Source organism: Malus domestica, chromosome 17 (genome assembly GCF_042453785.1).
Source record: "Malus domestica chromosome 17, GDT2T_hap1".
NCBI lineage: Eukaryota > Viridiplantae > Streptophyta > Magnoliopsida > Rosales > Rosaceae > Malus > Malus domestica.
Genome location: NC_091677.1, coordinates 32,486,509 through 32,503,758, shown reverse-complemented (window position 1 = coordinate 32,503,758; position 17,250 = coordinate 32,486,509). Strand labels below are relative to the sequence as shown.

Here is a 17,250-nt window from a genome sequence, read left to right as displayed (position 1 = left end):
GCAAAATATAATATAATTTTCAAGAGTGGCACGTAAAAAATGAATTTTCTAGAGTCCACCCATTGCAGGCAGCGACGTGCATGCCTTGCCTTAGATCCGCAAAAGAAGGTGAACCAAAATCAACTGGCCAATAGCCAGAGCATCTGAAGTAGCAACTGATGCCAAAAAGTCGAAACCTGCCGATTCGTATACATCAAAGAACTTGAAGCACTTGAGACATATATAATTAACAAAACAAAGATCGACTTAATACAATGCACATGTATGCGACTTTTGCGTCAACTGGAGTAGATCTCCTTATATATATGGTTACGATGTCTTTTGTCACACATTTTAACATCTAATTTGTAAGACCCATTTTATAATGTATTTCAATTATCTGAATTTTCTATTTTAGTACATTATTCATAGATCATCCTTATAAAAAATTAGACAAATCCAAAATCATTAAGACATTTATTTGTAGTGAAGAAAATGGACGAATGCGGTTCTACAAAGAAACACTAAATTTAGTTCAACGGTTATATCATTTTGAATTTGAGTGATTTTTGGTAGACATGATCTTTGAGGTAAGACATAAAAGGTAGATCGTCAGATTGTTGAAATACATTGCAAAATGAGCCCCACAAAATGTGTTAAGATGTGTGTCAAAAGCTTGTATTCCCGAATCATAACCCATATATATGACTACTAATTTACTATTACCACTTGAATAGTTCAGCTAACCTTTTAAGGAAAACTAATGAAAATGGTTTGAAAACTTTGAGTTTTAACGATAAGGATAAATTGTTGGAAAATTAGTTATTATTTTATTATTGTTTATGGTTTTCTTGTGGGCCAAGGATATTAGAGTTTCTTGCCCATTAGAATTAGGTTTTCGTTTCCTGGCTTATTAGGGACTAAGGTTAGTTTATTATAAATAGAGAGTTTTGTTATTCAAAGATAAAAAGTCAATCACAATGTAGTCTTTTGGAGTTTTTGTAACCTTTCGGCATTCTCGTTTGTTTAATAATATTTCTATTATTTTGTTAGTCTCGTTCGTTGCGCACTCTGATATTCAATTTGGTATCAGAGCAAGTTTGATCCTCCGAGGTTAAATCTGTTCTTGGTAGCTAATTTGTTTGTGCTGTTCTTCGTTGTGATTTGTTTTTCGTTGTGCCGTAGGTTTCTGTTTTGCAGTTTGAAATAAAAATAAATAAAAAAAGTGAAGCTTTGTTGCATTGAGCCGCCAGAGCCACGCCACACCGGGATCCGGCCCACCTACCTGGCCTACCACCTCGTCTTGCCATTCAATGTTGTTCTTGTTCCTGCCATCCACCATCGTCCTTGTTCCTGCCATCCACCACACCACTGCTACGTCAATCTCACCGCCGCTGATTGTGTCTAGCATGCCTGTTCCCTGCATGATTTCTTGCTTGCCTGAATCAGGAACACAAACCACCACGCACTGCCGCTGCCGCCTGACCAACCTTCTGCCCTGTCGCCGCAGACCATTGCACAAACCATCACCATCCCGACCACTGCACCATACATGCACCGTGACATCCCCACCCGTATACCCGTTGCTCTCGCCCACACCAGAGCTGCTACGCACACACTGATTGGTGCTACACCCTGCCATACCTCGAATCCGCTGGAATTACCGAGCCTTGAATCTCGAACTTGTACGTTGGCGACCCCTCTGTTGAGAAGCCACTGCTTGTTAGTTTGAATTGCTTACGAATGACCACTCAAAGAAAAGAAGAAGAAAAAAAATGAAGGGAGAGTAATCAGGTTTTGAGGCCCACACGGATGATATGAGAATAACCTGTTGTTGGAACTTTGTTGCTCACCACCACAATTGCTTTAGTGCTTGGACTGATGACCACTTGAGTGACGTTGTGTACCTGGTCATGGCTCCAGATTTGCTGTCCCCAAATGTGTGTCTCATTTGTGTCTCTTTGCTGATATGTTGACACTTGTCATTTAACTTAACTTAAAACTTAACACTGTTAACTTTATTTATTTAATATTTAAATTTAAAAAAATCCAAAATAATAAAAAATTGTTGGGTTAACGAGGTGAGCAAACCCAAACAGGATTCTTCACCTTCTTTTACGCGACTGTTCAATGCACAAACATCTCTGTTCAAGCTTTCTGGTAGAACTTGATGATGGCGCGTGGGTTCTTGCCAGTAGGCGGAGGAATCACCAGACAGGAATTGGTCCAAGTGTATGTTAATCTGCCAGTGCTGCTGGAAAGTGAGATTAATAAACAAGCTTCTGCGTCCCAACTGAAAGGTGATCAAAGAACTCCATGCTATGAATTAGGTATGTGTGTGTCTGTGTGTGGTGTGTGTGTGTGTATATATATATATATATTCTTGCTGAAATATTCATATATAAATTTGACTCTTATATATTGTATTTTTCATTTTTCCTTAAGGACATGGACGAAATTGTGAAAATTGCTTGGGTTCCACCGGAATTGGGCGATGCAGTGGCGTGTGTCTGTGCAGATGAAACTTTATCATTGTGGGAGGAAGTTGCTGAAGATGCACAACCTCTTCAATGGAAGCTGTGCACAAGCTTTAATAGCGGTTTGGCTCAATTGCTAGATACCCAATTTGGAGTCTCACCAGTAGGTTTAAAAATGGTTACTGCATATTCAGATGCTCGTGTCAAGTTCTATGAGCTAATGAATCCATTGGAACTGAAGAATTGGCAGCTTCAGGCTGAATTTCAGAGTGTTATTGACTCGGTGTCTACAGTTGGCCATGCCATATGCATTATATACCTTGGAATCCACAAAGGAAAGAAAAGCTAGGAATCAATTTTTGTTTTGGGTTTCAATTTAAAAACACCACAACTTAATTCCGCCGAGATATGGGAATTTGATCAGGCTCATCAAAGATGGCTCCCAGTTGCAGAGTTGGCTTCGCCTGGTGACAATGGTGATTAGGTCTACGCAGTTGCGTGGGCACCGAACATTGGAAGGTCATATGAGGTAAATGTTGTTGCCACTCATAAGGGAATATCAATATGGCATCTTGGGTTAAACCCTGACTTGGATGGAAGGCTATTATTGGAGAAGATTGCACTATATTTTAGTTTGAAGCAAGTGAGATTATAACAATATGAAATCATCATTCATAGCTGAGGTGACTGAATTACACAAAACCAAAACTATAGTGCTATATATGTCCTTTAAATGCAAGAACTGATTTGTGACTAAATGAAAGCTCTTGCAGGTGCTTGGGGTCAAACGAATTTCACTCTAAAAACAAAGTAAAATTCGTTCTTTTCAATCAAACTATGTTATGAGTCATTAGCAAATCAGAAGAACTGATAGTCACTACTTTCCAAACATCAAACTAAATAAGATGGTTCTTTAATAAAAAGTATTAACTGAAGCTTTAGTCCCAAAAACAGAGTAAATTCCCTGAGCGCTCTTCTCATAGCATCTTGCACTTTCATATCATTATCATGTGTCTTCGTGGTGCTTGTCATTTGAGAGCTTATCAAAGCCTAATCCTTCGTTGTTGGTAATTGTATCTGCGCCTATATGCATATATAATGACATAAAATTAGTCCTTTAGGAAAGAAATTATAAATGAAAAAAGAAGAAAGTATTAACCAATTACAAAAGAGTTACCTGCAATAAATTAACCATGCTAGTTGGACCTTACGGATAACTGCTTGTAGCATTTTGGATCCCTAAATAGTATTGCTAATATACATATAAACAGAAGTGCAAAAAAATATGCCTATAAGTAAACAATATATTTAAGAAAATAAGTGCAAGATTGTAGAAGTATGCTTGTATAAGTGAACCTATATACCTGTGAAAAATCAAATGGCTCTCCAAAATGCATATGTCCAGGCATTAGATTGGGTTGACCAACCTAAATTTATAAAACCGTCCAAAATTAGATGGAAGTCAACACTAAATGAAAGTAAAATAAATGTTCAAAACCATGAGTTTCAATAAATCCACAGATCACAAGGTTACATACCGACTGCAATATAGGAGTATGAGGTAGAGTTGTTTGTATAGAACCGGCAACGGAGTCCACCGTTGAATATTTTAGTTCCTTATTTCGAGGCTTTTTCTTTTTGGTGGCCTTTTCTAGAGCATTTCTTGGCCTCTTAGAATTTCCAGCAACTTTTTCCTTAGTTTTGATTCCTCTAACTTGAATGACATTATCATCAATGCATATAGTCTCACTGAGCTCAGATGCATTCACTTGAGTTGGTTGTTGAGTTTCTTTCTCCTTCAAACATGCATCAACCTCTCCCAACGTCTTGTTCAGTCTTGATATAGCAATTTCATATGCTTCCGGTGACTCTGCTGCTCGTGTTGCTAATTGAATATGCAATCGACATAGCTCTTTATAACGCCTTACAATGTTGGCCTTTGGGTCATCTTTACTTGAGATGTTGATAGTAACTCTTGCACTGCTAGACTTGATATTTTTTGTCCATCTCTCCAAGACGTACTGAGTTGGAATGCTTGTAATATTTCTTGTTGAAAGAACCTTTAGAGCATGTGCACACAAGATTCCTGCAAAATCATACTTCTTACAACTACATGAAACAATATTGTTTGTCGAGTCAAATGTGACTGTATGGTGCCAATTCTTCCTATGAGGGATGATTTCATATTTTCTAACGCTTCCAATCTCACCATTGAAGATCAAGACACAATCATGAGCTTTGCATAACTCGTTTTGAAACCATTTAAGCATTGCTGGTGTATAAATACCTGCTGCATGCTTTAATATTTCTACTGGAAATGACAATGTAGGGGAACTTTGACTTGCTTTAAATTCAGCTCTCAACTCTTGATACCGACGATCGTCAACCAACCTTTCAAAATGTTTAACAAATCGTAGCAAATCATATTTGTAGTTGACATACTTCTTGATAGCACTGTTCATACTTTCACTGCGCTGAGTAGTAGTAATATCAACACAAAAAGTTTGCCGCCCATAAACTAATGCCCATTTCTCTTTTATGGCAAACAATCGATTCAACCAATCATTGTCTGTAAGATTATATTTCTGCAGCATGTTATTCCAAGCATATAGCAAATCATCTTCATCCTCATAGTCGTATATGCAACTACTAAACTCCTTGGCAAAATCATTAAAATTCTCAAAGACACTTTTAAGTTGCTTGGCTGCATTTTGGTATATGTGCCAGATGCATAAACGATGACATGTTTGTGGCCACTTCTCAAACAATGCTTTGGCCATTGCTGCATCTTGATCAGTTAGAATAGTTTTTGGTTTTTTTCCAGACATAGCCTTGACAAAAGTGTCAAATAACCGACTAAATGTTGCAGTGATCTCCGCATACAATAATGCAGCACCAAATACAACAGTTTGTTTATGATTGTTGACACTAACAAACATCGCAAAAGGTCTTCCTTCTTTATTTTTTCTATATGTGGTATCAAAACATACAACATCACCAAAATAATCATAATCCACCATCATCCTTGAATCAGCCCAGAAGATATTAGTAATCAAATCATCTTCATCCACTTGTATAGCATAAAAGAAATTAGGGTCATTCAACTGCATTTTTTGTAAATATTCCAACACTCCGCCTATATCACCTAACTTCATCTCTCTTGTTCGCTTGGAATGCAAATAATTCTTATAGTCATCATAAATGAATCCAAGATTTTGACGACCACCAACTTGTCTACTCATAAATTCAACACTTTCTCTTGGAGCAATTCCTGAACTATCAGCCATATCAGCTTTAACTTTTTGTGCAAAAGACATGTTCCTATGTGACCTAAAAAAATGAGTCTTACTAGGACTTGATGTTGGATGTGTATGCTCAGGAATAAATTTAATAACCTTATAGTTCTTTGCCGATCGACCACAACTGATTTGCATCCTTGCTCGACATCCAAATCTTGTTTCAGCGCGATGAGATTCAACATTGGGATCACACTTCTTTTTTTACGATGCCCTTCCGAAGAGCAAACAAAAAATATGTCCATCAACTTGCCATCCTCATTTTTATGAGCTTTACTTTTTCGAACACTAAAGCCAAACAGTATAAGCATATGCATTGTAAAATTCAAAGGCATCTTCTTATGTCTCAAACTCCATGCCTAATACTGGAACTAGTTGTTTCCGGACATCAGTTTTTTCCAAATCTATTGTTTCATTGCTTTCACAGTCTATAACAGAATTCAAGTCAATACCTGTTTCATAATTCAGAAGTGACTTTGCATATGCTTTTGTTCCATTAGCTTCATTGAGATTATCTTCTCTGTCCATGTCCTTAAGGAAAAATGAAAAATACAACATATAAGAGTCAAATTTATATGTGAATATTTCAGCAAGAATACACACACACACACACACACACATATATATATGCACACACACACACACACACACACATATATATATATATGTATATATATACACGTATATATATATATGTATATAGACACACACATACCTGATTCATAGCATGGAGGACGCAGAAGCTTGTTTATTAAAATCACTTTCCAGCAGCACTGGCAGATTAACTTACACCTGGACCGACTCCTGTCTGGTGATTCCTCCGCCTACCAGAAAGCTTGAACAGAGATGTTTGTGCATTGAACAGTCGCGTAAAAGAAGGTGAAGAATCCTGTTTGGGTTTGCTCACCTCGTTAACCCAACAATTTTTTATTATTTTGGATTTTTTTAAATTTAAATATTAAATAAATAAAGTTAACAATGTTAAGTTTTAAGTTAAGTTAAATGACATGTGTTAACATATCAGCAAAGAGACACAAATGAGACACACATTTGGGGATAGCACATCTGGAGCCCCTGGTCATTAGTTGGATTGTCCGCCCGAATTTGCTTGTTTGCCTGGATTGTTCGTTTGCTCGCTTGATTGCTCACCCATTTGCCTTGTCATGTCCGCCTAACGGAGCTTACCTTGTCGTGTCAGTTTGATGGGGGGGGGGGGTTGGAAAATTAGTTATTATTTTATTATTGTTTATGGTTTTCTTTTGGGCCAAGAATATTAGAGTTTCTTGCCCATTAGAATTAGGTTTTCGTTTCCTTGCTTATTAGGGACTAGAGTTAGTTTATTATAAATAGAGAGCTTTGTTATTCAGAGATAAAAAGTCAGTCACAATGTAGTCTCTTAGAGTTTTTGTAACCTTTCAACATTCTCGTTTGTTTAATAATATTTCTATTATTTTGTTAGTCTCGTTCGTTGCGCACTCTGATATTCAACTTGGTTTAGACTTTTTAGCGTAAAAATGTGGTTTTTCGTTAAAGTGAACAGTACCACGAGTTTTTTTGTTAAAACTCCCAAATCTTTTACAAGTAAGAGCATGTCGAAGAGGCTATTTAAACCTCTTAGAAAGTTGATTTAGAAAAAGGTCTTAGAGATACTCTAACTTGGTGTGATATTTGTCCCCGCGCACAGTGAAAGGTACATGACTTATAAGAATTTAGGGCCACATAACCAATAATTACTTTGAACATATTAAACATCTTCAATCGTGCTCTCTAATTTTATATTTTAAATTTTAATTAGAATACCAAATTTATTTAGGAGATCTTTATAAAATGTCTACTTTAATCATGCTCTTCAATTTAAGAATTCGTAATAATTAGGGGCCGATATAGTGTTATACAAAATATCATGTTATCAATGAACTATGTTGGACACAGACAAACCAACAAAGAAAACAATAGTAGGAAAAACAAGAAAGAAGTAACTTTGGTTAAAGTATTAACCCCTAAGCCCTTTCATCAAACCATAAATCTCAATCTCTCTCCCTCTCTCGCATGCTTAATCACTCTTGGTGGACTATTTGTAATCCGAATCTGGGTGATCTATCCATGATCAGGATGAAAATTTTTCATTGAAAAATTTAGAGTCTAACCTTGAAATTGTATCCGAGTTTAGCATTTGTCCCTAAACTAAAATTTTATGAATTTATGTCCCTGAATTTAACAAAATGTTTAGTATTCATTCTTTCATTTGACTCACGTGCGGTTGTATCGGGCAACAAGAGGGAAAGTCATATTTTGAGGCAGAATTTCATCTCATTCAAAGCCCAATCTTTAAATTTCACATCGTTCCAAATTGTTTTAATTCATAAAGCGAATGCCTCAATCGAATAGAAAGGGTCTTCCGTAGTTTAGAACTATTTGAACTAGTCAATTTAAGTCCATCGGAAACTTTCATGTAGATTTCCATATCAAGATCCCTATATAGATACGCAGTTACCACATCTATAAGCTTCATGTCAAGTTGTTCGGGAACTACCAGTCTTACAAGGTAGCATGACGTTATCACATCCATAACGGGTGAATACGTCTCCTCATAATCAACTCCAAGGCGTTGAGAGAAACTCTGCGCCACAAAGCGTGCTTTAGCCTCTTGAAAAAAAAAAATCTCCGACATCGTATCTTTAGAATTCTTGACTTGGGCGAAATTTGTCTCACGAGTAAAAGTAATTAGAAGTAGTCGTTGAGGTAAGTGGAGCACAATGAAACGAGAGAGCTGCCAAAATATGACTTTCCCTCTTTAATATTTCATTTAGTCCCCTCACAACTACTTTAATATCTAGGCTAAATCCAATTTCAGAGACTAATTTGAGTAAAAAAAATAAAAATAAAAATAAACCTAGTTTAAACTAAAACTTTTCTTTGCTAAATCCATTCTCACCATTGTTAAATTCAACAAGCATGGATCCAATATTTGCCAATCATATGTGTTCAGTTTGACCCAATTAAAAATTTCATTTAGAGCCTAGATATTAAAGTAGTTGTGAGGGGACTAAATGAAACGAGAGAGCTGCCAAAATATGACTTTCCCGAGTCCCCTCACAACTACTTTAATATCTAGGCTCTAAATGAAAATTTTAATTGGGTCAAACTGAACACATATGATTGGCAAATATTGGATCCATGCTTGTTGAAATTAACAATGGTGAGAATGGATTTAGCAAAGAAAAGTTTTAGTTTAAACTAGATTTATTTTTATTTTTTTTACTCAAAATAGTCTCTGAAATTGGTATAACTTCTCACTTTGATTACTGAGATTTAAAATTGATAAAAGTTGTCCATGATATTGTCTCCGTCAACTATTTTGATGTACTAGGGAGGAGAACATTTATAGCCAATGACCAGACCTACATTTACATGGTGAGACTAAATTATTATAAGAAAAACTAATAAAAAAGGAACTGTTTTTTGTCCTTATTATTAATAAAAGTTCATTAAGCGTTTCTAATAATAAAAAAAAAGTTTGTGTGACCATTTTATTAAATGTCCCCAAACACCGGGCGTCGTCGTGGTATATTCATATCTTTATATAAGCAATATATGTTTTTTTATTACAATTAATATTAATATGACTTTAGCTTTTGAAACTTAATTTTCTCTATATAAAACTCGACATAATTGTTTTACTCAAATAAAACCTAGTGGCTAGACTCCATAGAAGCAAATTCATTAAGTTTATTTGACTTTACTCATTTTACATTTTTAGGATGCCTAAAATACCCCTATGTGAATGTTTGATGTAGAAAATTAATTCCATGCGGATTGTAAAGGGGATTAATGATTTTACAAAAGAAAAAGAAAATACATCATTAAAGATATATACTCATTGCCTAGTATATGTAAAAATTCATACAAAATCATTTACCTTAAAAATAGAGAAATAACATTTGATTCAAAATTAGTGTTCTTACAAAATAGAGAAATAAAATATAGGTCAACTATTTACAAATGAAATGATAATACACGCAAAATAATAATTAAATGGAGAAACCTTCGCCCTTTCTCCCTCCAGAAACCCTTGTCTGCAAATCACCCTAACCGTCGGTCTCTTTCCATGGCTTGGGCTGGTGGCAGCCCATCCTATCTCCTCCTCCTAGCTTCCCTTTCCTTCCTTTCTTCTCTTAGTTTTTCCTTCTCCTCCCTTCTGATCCATCGCCTTTTTTCCTCTGCGTGTTTCTTCACCTTCTTTCCTTCCCTCATCCACGGTTTTTTTCCTTCTCTTCCACCATGTGGGCACTGCTCTCTCTACCTTCCCTTAACGTTTTATGCGCTGCTTTCGAGACACCATCCCAGATCCGTTTTGTGCCCTTATCAAGGCTTTCTCTTTAATTTGGGTCTGATTTGGGATTTGTGCTTGGTTTGGGGTTGCTGGCGTGTCGGAGCTACTTCGGCCATTCTTTCCCAATGCTGAGATTTTCAAATCAAATTTTGCCATCGACTTTTCTGGGAAACAACCGCCTTCTGCACCCAAATCTGGTGCTGCGCCACCTGGGTCGTGCAAACTTTGAGGCTGCTCAGCCTTTAGGCGTGATAATCTGGCGTTTCACTGCTTGGGTCGACCTGTTTTGGAGGCCCTGCTGCTTGAGGTTTCCTGGACCCTCCGGTGTCTCTTCATCTGTTGCGGGACTTGCTGATGGTGCTTGTCATTGCAGGTTACATTGTCTCAGAATCGTCCTATCCCTTCATCGGAATATGCCGGCTTGTGGTTCCCTTCTCGATTTTTTTCTTTTTTGTTTAGTTTCAGATTAGTTGAGTTTAATTTAGTTTATCTTAGTTTAGTCCTGTTGTCTCACCTAGCTAGTGTTGTGGCCACGCTGCAACGTTGGCTGGATATAGTTTTCGTATTGGGCGATGTGTTATGTGATCTCGTCTACCTACGATGATTTTATGTGGTCTCGTTTCCAAGATGACCTTGTGTGGCCTCGCTATTTGGCGATAATTTTGCAGTTGCTGATACAAATATGTTATATCTATCGTTCCAGGACAATTTTGTATGGTGGCATGTGAAGTTTTCGCACATGTGGTAGCCGTTTAGGGGTTTTATTATTATTGTCTTGCTGAGCAAATTCACCTCCAGATCATTGTTTGGTCACTGAAGTATTGTACTCAATTGGCACTTATGTAGTGTTTGAGATGATGAATGAAATACCAATCTATCGTTGCTTATAAAAAAATAAAATAATAATAACTAAATGGAAATAAGGATTTCACAAGAAGGAAAATAAATGACAACCAACCACTTGCTTATATAACAGGGTACGAGAAGTCAATTAGTACTATAATATAATAGTATTATTCTTTACTTGTAAGTGAAATGTCTTAAATTTTAAACAAGTACAAAAAAAAGTCATATTACAAGTGTCACGATGCTTATATAATTAGGCTGCCAGAGTCAATTGAAACTAAGGTCAGTAAAATCAATTATTTCTCTCCAACTAAGATCAATACCACTTGCTAAAATTTCTCTTTCTGATCTTCTCTTTTTCTAAAAAAAAAAAAAACCTATTATTATTAAAGAGGAGAAGGAGAGTTCGAAACTATTCCAATGATTTAGGAGATGAGGGAATTTCGAATTCGGGACGCATAAGTGGAAATCTAACTCTATCTATTAGAATATTGGACAACATGCATTACATATCTTGATTGACTCAATCATACATTACACATGTTTTTTTAACTTCAAAGAAAATACCTAAGACCAAAGTTTGGACCAAAGTTTGACAATGCGACATTTTCTTATAGGACAATCCTATTCACAAACCCATTTATATCTCTCACACCCTTGTTAATTTCTTGATCATTGATCTCTTTTATTTTATTCGATTCGACAGCTGAAAATTAAAAGAGATATGTGAGAAGTAAAATGAGTATGTGGATAGCATCACTTCTTATATATATATATATATATATATATAATGATTTTATGTTTTTCCGTACAGCTAGGCAAAATAATGGAAACATGCCATGTGCATTTTTCTGGATTGCTCACTTAAACTCTATCTGGATGGTTTCATATTCTGGCGCTCAACATGTGCATGAGATGGGAGAAATCAAATCATATAAAGAGAGATACTCCAAATTCCGAGATTCGATCCAAACCATACAAGTATACGCAACTTATTATATTACTCCTTCTATACATATCCCAATGCCAACTTGACCCTCCCTGTACTCATGGACCACTCCATTCATGACTCATTTCCAGCCTTATTGACTCTGTTATATTGATTAGTTCAGTTGATTAAGGTACTTTACATATGCTTACATTGTCAACTGATTACAGTAAAATCTCAACTTCTTATATGATATTAGAACACATTAACTAACATGTTGGGCCCAATCGTCTACGTGCTCTCACGTCACTCAATATGTATTATTCACATAGTAAACTTAAATAATGCTTCCTATGATGAAATTGAAAATATGAATTTGACATTGAGGAATTAGAGACTCTTGTATGTCCTTACAAGAAGTTACACTACTTTTTGTATTATCAGTTAGTTTTACGGCAAACTTTTTAACTTCGTTTACTCTTGTTTTTTGGCAGAACTTTGTTTAGTTGCAGAGTTCAATTCTCCCTCCACAAAATGGCTAAAGTGATGTCAGTGACGGTATTTTACTCTTTTTTAAGCCTAAACACTCCACACCCCCATGTGGTCCTCACTCCCCATGTGCAAGCCAGCCAGTCCTCCTTCATCGATTCTCTCTCTCTCTCTCTCTCTCTCTCTCTCTCTCTCTGCATCCTCATTTCCTCCTACTCAAAGATTCCAACTTTCCTTCAGCTAAATGTATTATCTCCCCATTTATCTACAATCTTATGATCATACCTAAAGAATCAAGTTCTTGACACTTCAAACCCTTCTTCAAACACTTTGCACAAAACCCAACTCCTAAATCTCTCTCTCTCTCTCTCTCTGAAAGTTTTTCAAGATGAAGAAGAAAACCCATGCTGGGTTTAAGTTTTTGACCATTTTGCTTGCTGGCCTTTCATCAATCTTGCTGGGTGCCAACTCCCAACCGAGTTCAAGCAACGATGCTGCAGTGATGCTGGCTCTGAAGAAAACCCTCAAACCATCTGAATCTGTCGGATGGTCCGACCCGGACCCCTGCCAATGGACCCATGTGGGCTGCTCAGACGACAAGAGGGTGACCCGAATCCAACTGGGTCACCTTAATATAGAAGGTACGCTTCCTTCTAGCCTCCAAAATCTCACTGAACTCGAGCGTTTAGAGCTTCAATGGAACAAAATTTCAGGTCCTCTTCCGAGCCTTAGTGGGTTAAGTTCACTGCAAGTGTTACTGATCAGTAACAATTTGTTTACTTCAATTCCCAGTGATTTTTTTACTGGTATGACTTCCCTTCAATCTGTTGAGATTGATAACAACCCTTTTATGAGTTGGGAAATTCCTGAAACTCTCAAGAATGCATCTTCACTTCAAAACTTTTCGGCCAATTCGGCCAACATTACTGGGAAAATACCCTATTTTTTCAATGGAGATGCGTTTCCGAGTCTTGTTAACTTGCACCTGGCCTTCAATGGCCTCGAAGGCGACCTGCCCACGAGCTTTTCTGGGTTGCAAATTCAGTCTCTGTGGCTTAATGGGCAAGAAAGTGTAGGTAAGCTTGGTGGAAGCATTGCTGTTTTACAGAACATGACTCTGTTGAAGGAGGTTTGGTTGCATTCGAATGCGTTTTCAGGTCCATTACCAGACTTTTCGGGTTTAACAGACTTGCGGAGCTTGAGTTTGAGAGATAATATGTTTACTGGTCCTGTTCCAGTGTCATTGGTGAGCCTTAAGTCACTAGAGGCTGTGAACTTGACAAACAATTTGCTTCAAGGACCAATGCCGGCTTTTGTTTCAGGGGTTGCAGTAGATTTGGTTAAGGGTTCTAATAACTTTTGCTTGCCGAGTCCTGGTCAATGTGATCCACGAGTGAATACTTTGCTTTCGATTGCGAGTTCAGTGGGTTACCCCCAAAAGTTTGCAGAGAATTGGAAGGGGAATGATCCATGTGCAGATTGGATTGGGGTTACTTGTAGTAATGGGAACATTACTGTCCTCAATTTTCAGAAAATGGGTCTTAATGGAACGATTTCTCCCGAAATCGCGTCATTGAAGTCCCTTCAAAGGTTAGTTCTTGCTGCTAACAATTTAACTGGAACGATTCCGGCGGAGCTTGCCACGCTGCCTGCACTCACTGTATTTGATGTGTCAAACAATAATCTCTATGGGAAACCCCCAGCTTTTAATGATAAGGTGCTTGTAAAAATGTTTGGTAACCCTGATATAGGGAACGAAAAGAGTACTTCAGTGGGGGGTGCACCGTCTCAAAATTCCACCAACCCTTCTACAAGTATAGGTTCTGGAAACAGTTCTAGACCTCATGGAAAGAAATCTTCAACTCTAATAGGAGTCATTGTGTTCTCTGTAATTGGGGGTGTATTTGTGATTTTATTAATTGCACTGTTGCTTATCTGTGTATATAGAACAAAACAAAAGCAGTTGAGCAGAGTTCAGAGCCCGAATGCAATGGTAGTTCATCCCCGCCACTCTGGATCCGATAATGAGAACATGAAGATCACAGTTGCAGGCTCTAGTGTTAGTGTTGGTGCACTAAGTGAAGCTCATACTCTTCCTAGCAGTGAGTCCAATGAAATCCAAATGGTTGACGCAGGAAACATGGTGATTTCTATTCAAGTGCTCCGGAACGTGACAAACAATTTCAGTCAAGAAAATATATTGGGACAAGGAGGTTTTGGGACAGTGTATAAAGGGGAACTGCACGATGGAACAAAGATTGCTGTTAAGAGAATGGAGGCTGGGGTAATAGTAGGCAAGGGGCTTTCTGAATTTAAGTCTGAGATTTCTGTTTTGACAAAGGTTCGTCACAGGCATCTCGTAGCTCTTCTGGGGTATTGTTTAGATGGAAATGAAAGGCTTCTTGTATATGAGTATATGCCTCAAGGAACGCTCAGCAGGCACCTCTTCAACTGGCCGGAAGAAGGACTGAAACCACTGGAATGGACAAGAAGGCTGACAATTGCCTTAGATGTAGCAAGGGGTGTTGAGTATCTCCATGGTTTGGCCCATCAGAGTTTTATACATAGGGACTTAAAGCCTTCAAATATTCTTCTTGGTGATGATATGAGAGCTAAGGTTGCAGATTTCGGCCTTGTACGGCTTGCTCCAGAGGGCAAAGGTTCAATTGAAACAAGGATTGCAGGGACTTTTGGATACTTGGCACCAGAATATGCAGGTAATTCTTGTTTTTGTTGATTTTTTTTTCCTTCATTTTTGCTAAGTTTCTTTTAAAATCAGGCAAATTTTCAATTTTGTTTACTGAAAATAAAAACATAGTAAATAAAACATGAGAGTGATATCAGGTCAGTTTGAGACTTTGAGTACCCGATACTGCAAGTGAATAGAAAATGCTTGCATAATATGGCACAACCAGAATGCAACCTTAGTTCTTTGCCTCCATTTCCTTAAGGCTTTTTTAATATTCAAGAAAACCAGTTCAAGGGGAAAAAATAGCTACCACTGCTGGCTCCGAAGTTTTGGTTCCAAATTAGAGAACCTTTTTCTATTTCTATATCATCGTTTTTAAGTACGTTTGTCATTACTTTTTACCAGAAAATTATGAATGGTTCAGAAAATATGGACAAGGAGCAGCTCTGCAAATGTATCAACAACTTTATTTTATTTTTTATCTCTTGGTCGGATTAATAAATTCAAACAAGAATGCTTAATTTCTAGTTGGTGTTCTTAATGCATTGGGGGTGAGAAGATATGTCAGGCAAATAGTATAGCAAGTTTTATTGCTTACTAATATTTAATAGAGTCCGTTTCTGCCATGTTATGAAATGTAATCCATTGTTGTGATCCATTATGAGATTTAGGTTGGATTCTCATGACTGCCATTCTTACGAAAACAAATTAGAAACGCGAAGTCATGATTTTCTTGGGAGTTTGTGGGTTGGTTACAGGAAAAAGAAAGGCACCAGAATGATAGGGTTGGTTACATGAAAAAGAAAGGCACCAGAAGGATGAGTATTCTCTAAATTTCACTAAATTGCATGTTCAGTAATCATCATTGCGCATCATCTTATTCTCTCCTCTGCCAGCTGTGTATTTGGCCTTTTCGGACATCATTGCTAAGGGTTTCTGAAATCACTCGAGCAACCCGAATATTTTAAAGCCATTTTCCCTTGCTGTTTGTAGTAACAGAATGGTAGAATATTTTGCTATTGGATTGTTCTCATTGGAAATCTCCATGATATTAGTTGTTCCCAGCTGGTTTTGGCCTTTTGGAGCTTAAAGCAGTCGATTCACCGAACCCACTTTAGTAGTTTTGATTTTCTGTTTGTTCCTTCCTTTTTAGGTCAGCTGATCCCACTTACCTAGCTTTACAACAAAGCTAATCATTGCCTTTATTCTGGTGGTTCTACAATTTTAATGTCTTAGACGTTTTGCCTTCTCATAGTTCGTTTTACTTTTAATTTAAAAGAAAATTCTATTTAACTTTTGGTTAATAGTTGGTAGTCAATATTGACACTGATTGTAAACAAAAAATTTGCGATACTTGCAGTTACTGGTCGTGTGACAACGAAAGTAGATGTGTTCAGTTTTGGAGTGATTTTGATGGAGCTGATCACGGGGAGAAAGGCACTTGACGACAGCCAGCCTGAGGAGAGCATGCACTTAGTGACATGGTTCCGGAGAATGTTCATTAACAAGGACTCATTCCGCAAGGCAATTGATCCCACAATTGATCTCAACGAGGAAACACTTGCCAGTGTCAGCACTGTCGCTGAGTTAGCAGGTCACTGCTGTGCCAGAGAGCCGTATCAGAGGCCTGACATGGGCCACATCGTGAATGTCCTATCTTCTCTGGTGGAGCTTTGGAAGCCAAGCGATCAAAGTTCCGAAGACATATATGGTATAGACCTTGAAATGTCGTTGCCGCAAGCACTTAAGAAGTGGCAGGCATATGAAGGTAGAAGCAATTCGGAATCCTCTTCTTCATCGCTTCTTCCCAGCTTGGATAACACTCAGACGAGCATCCCTACACGCCCGTATGGATTTGCCGAGTCTTTCACATCTGCAGATGGGAGATGATTAGTAGGTGTAAATGATTGGAATGGTGGGTTTGGTATGTTCGTTCTGGTTGATTCCTACCTTGCGGGTTTCTGTGTACAATTTGTTCAAACTTTCATGTTTTAGCCTTGCCCCCTCGCTCGGATGTTATCAGATATTTTCAGTTGTGTTAGAGGTTTTGGAATGGAATGAGATGAAGTCCTTCACTCTCAAGAATGAATGTCTCAAGTACTTTTTATTCGAGTGATATTCTAATATAATTTAAATTACAATTTAACGAAAAGGATTCGGACCTGTGTGCAGATGAGGAGCAATTGTTCTAGCCAATTTAGCTACGCTAAATT

At 37.5% G+C, this 17,250-nt stretch overlaps 2 protein-coding genes and 1 pseudogene across 2 annotated transcripts; 2 read left to right on the top strand and 1 right to left on the bottom strand.

The window, feature by feature from the left end:
* Nucleotides 1-2,427: 2,427 nt before the first annotated feature.
* Nucleotides 2,428-3,111, top strand: LOC103405992 (protein SEH1-like; annotated as a pseudogene).
* A 507-nt stretch (nucleotides 3,112-3,618) lies between these two features.
* LOC114822502 (protein FAR1-RELATED SEQUENCE 5-like) lies at nucleotides 3,619-5,773 on the bottom strand. Its single transcript, XM_070816511.1, has 3 exons — nucleotides 3,995-5,773; nucleotides 3,821-3,883; nucleotides 3,619-3,633 (listed from the first exon to the last, which is right to left on the bottom strand). Exons 1-3 carry the CDS (start codon nucleotides 5,771-5,773, stop codon nucleotides 3,619-3,621), a joined length of 1,857 nt encoding a protein of 618 aa, XP_070672612.1.
* Nucleotides 5,774-12,420: 6,647 nt separating this feature from the next.
* On the top strand, nucleotides 12,421-17,189 carry LOC103405839 (receptor protein kinase TMK1). Its single transcript, XM_008344851.4, has 2 exons — nucleotides 12,421-15,065; nucleotides 16,398-17,189. The coding sequence occupies exons 1-2, from the start codon at nucleotides 12,737-12,739 to the stop codon at nucleotides 16,925-16,927; spliced, it is 2,859 nt and encodes a 952-aa protein (XP_008343073.4). The 5' UTR covers nucleotides 12,421-12,736; the 3' UTR covers nucleotides 16,928-17,189.
* Nucleotides 17,190-17,250: the final 61 nt, after the last annotated feature.

Coding starts and splice junctions, on each gene's coding strand:
- LOC114822502 (XM_070816511.1), bottom strand. CDS start 5,773: ATGTCTTTTGCACAAAAAGTTAAAGCTGATATGGCTGATAGTTCAGGA. Junction 3,884..3,994: donor ATACTCCTATATTGCAGTCG/GTATGTAACCTT, acceptor TTATAAATTTAG/GTTGGTCAACCCAATCTAAT.
- LOC103405839 (XM_008344851.4), top strand. CDS start 12,737: ATGAAGAAGAAAACCCATGCTGGGTTTAAGTTTTTGACCATTTTGCTT. Junction 15,066..16,397: donor CTTGGCACCAGAATATGCAG/GTAATTCTTGTT, acceptor CGATACTTGCAG/TTACTGGTCGTGTGACAACG.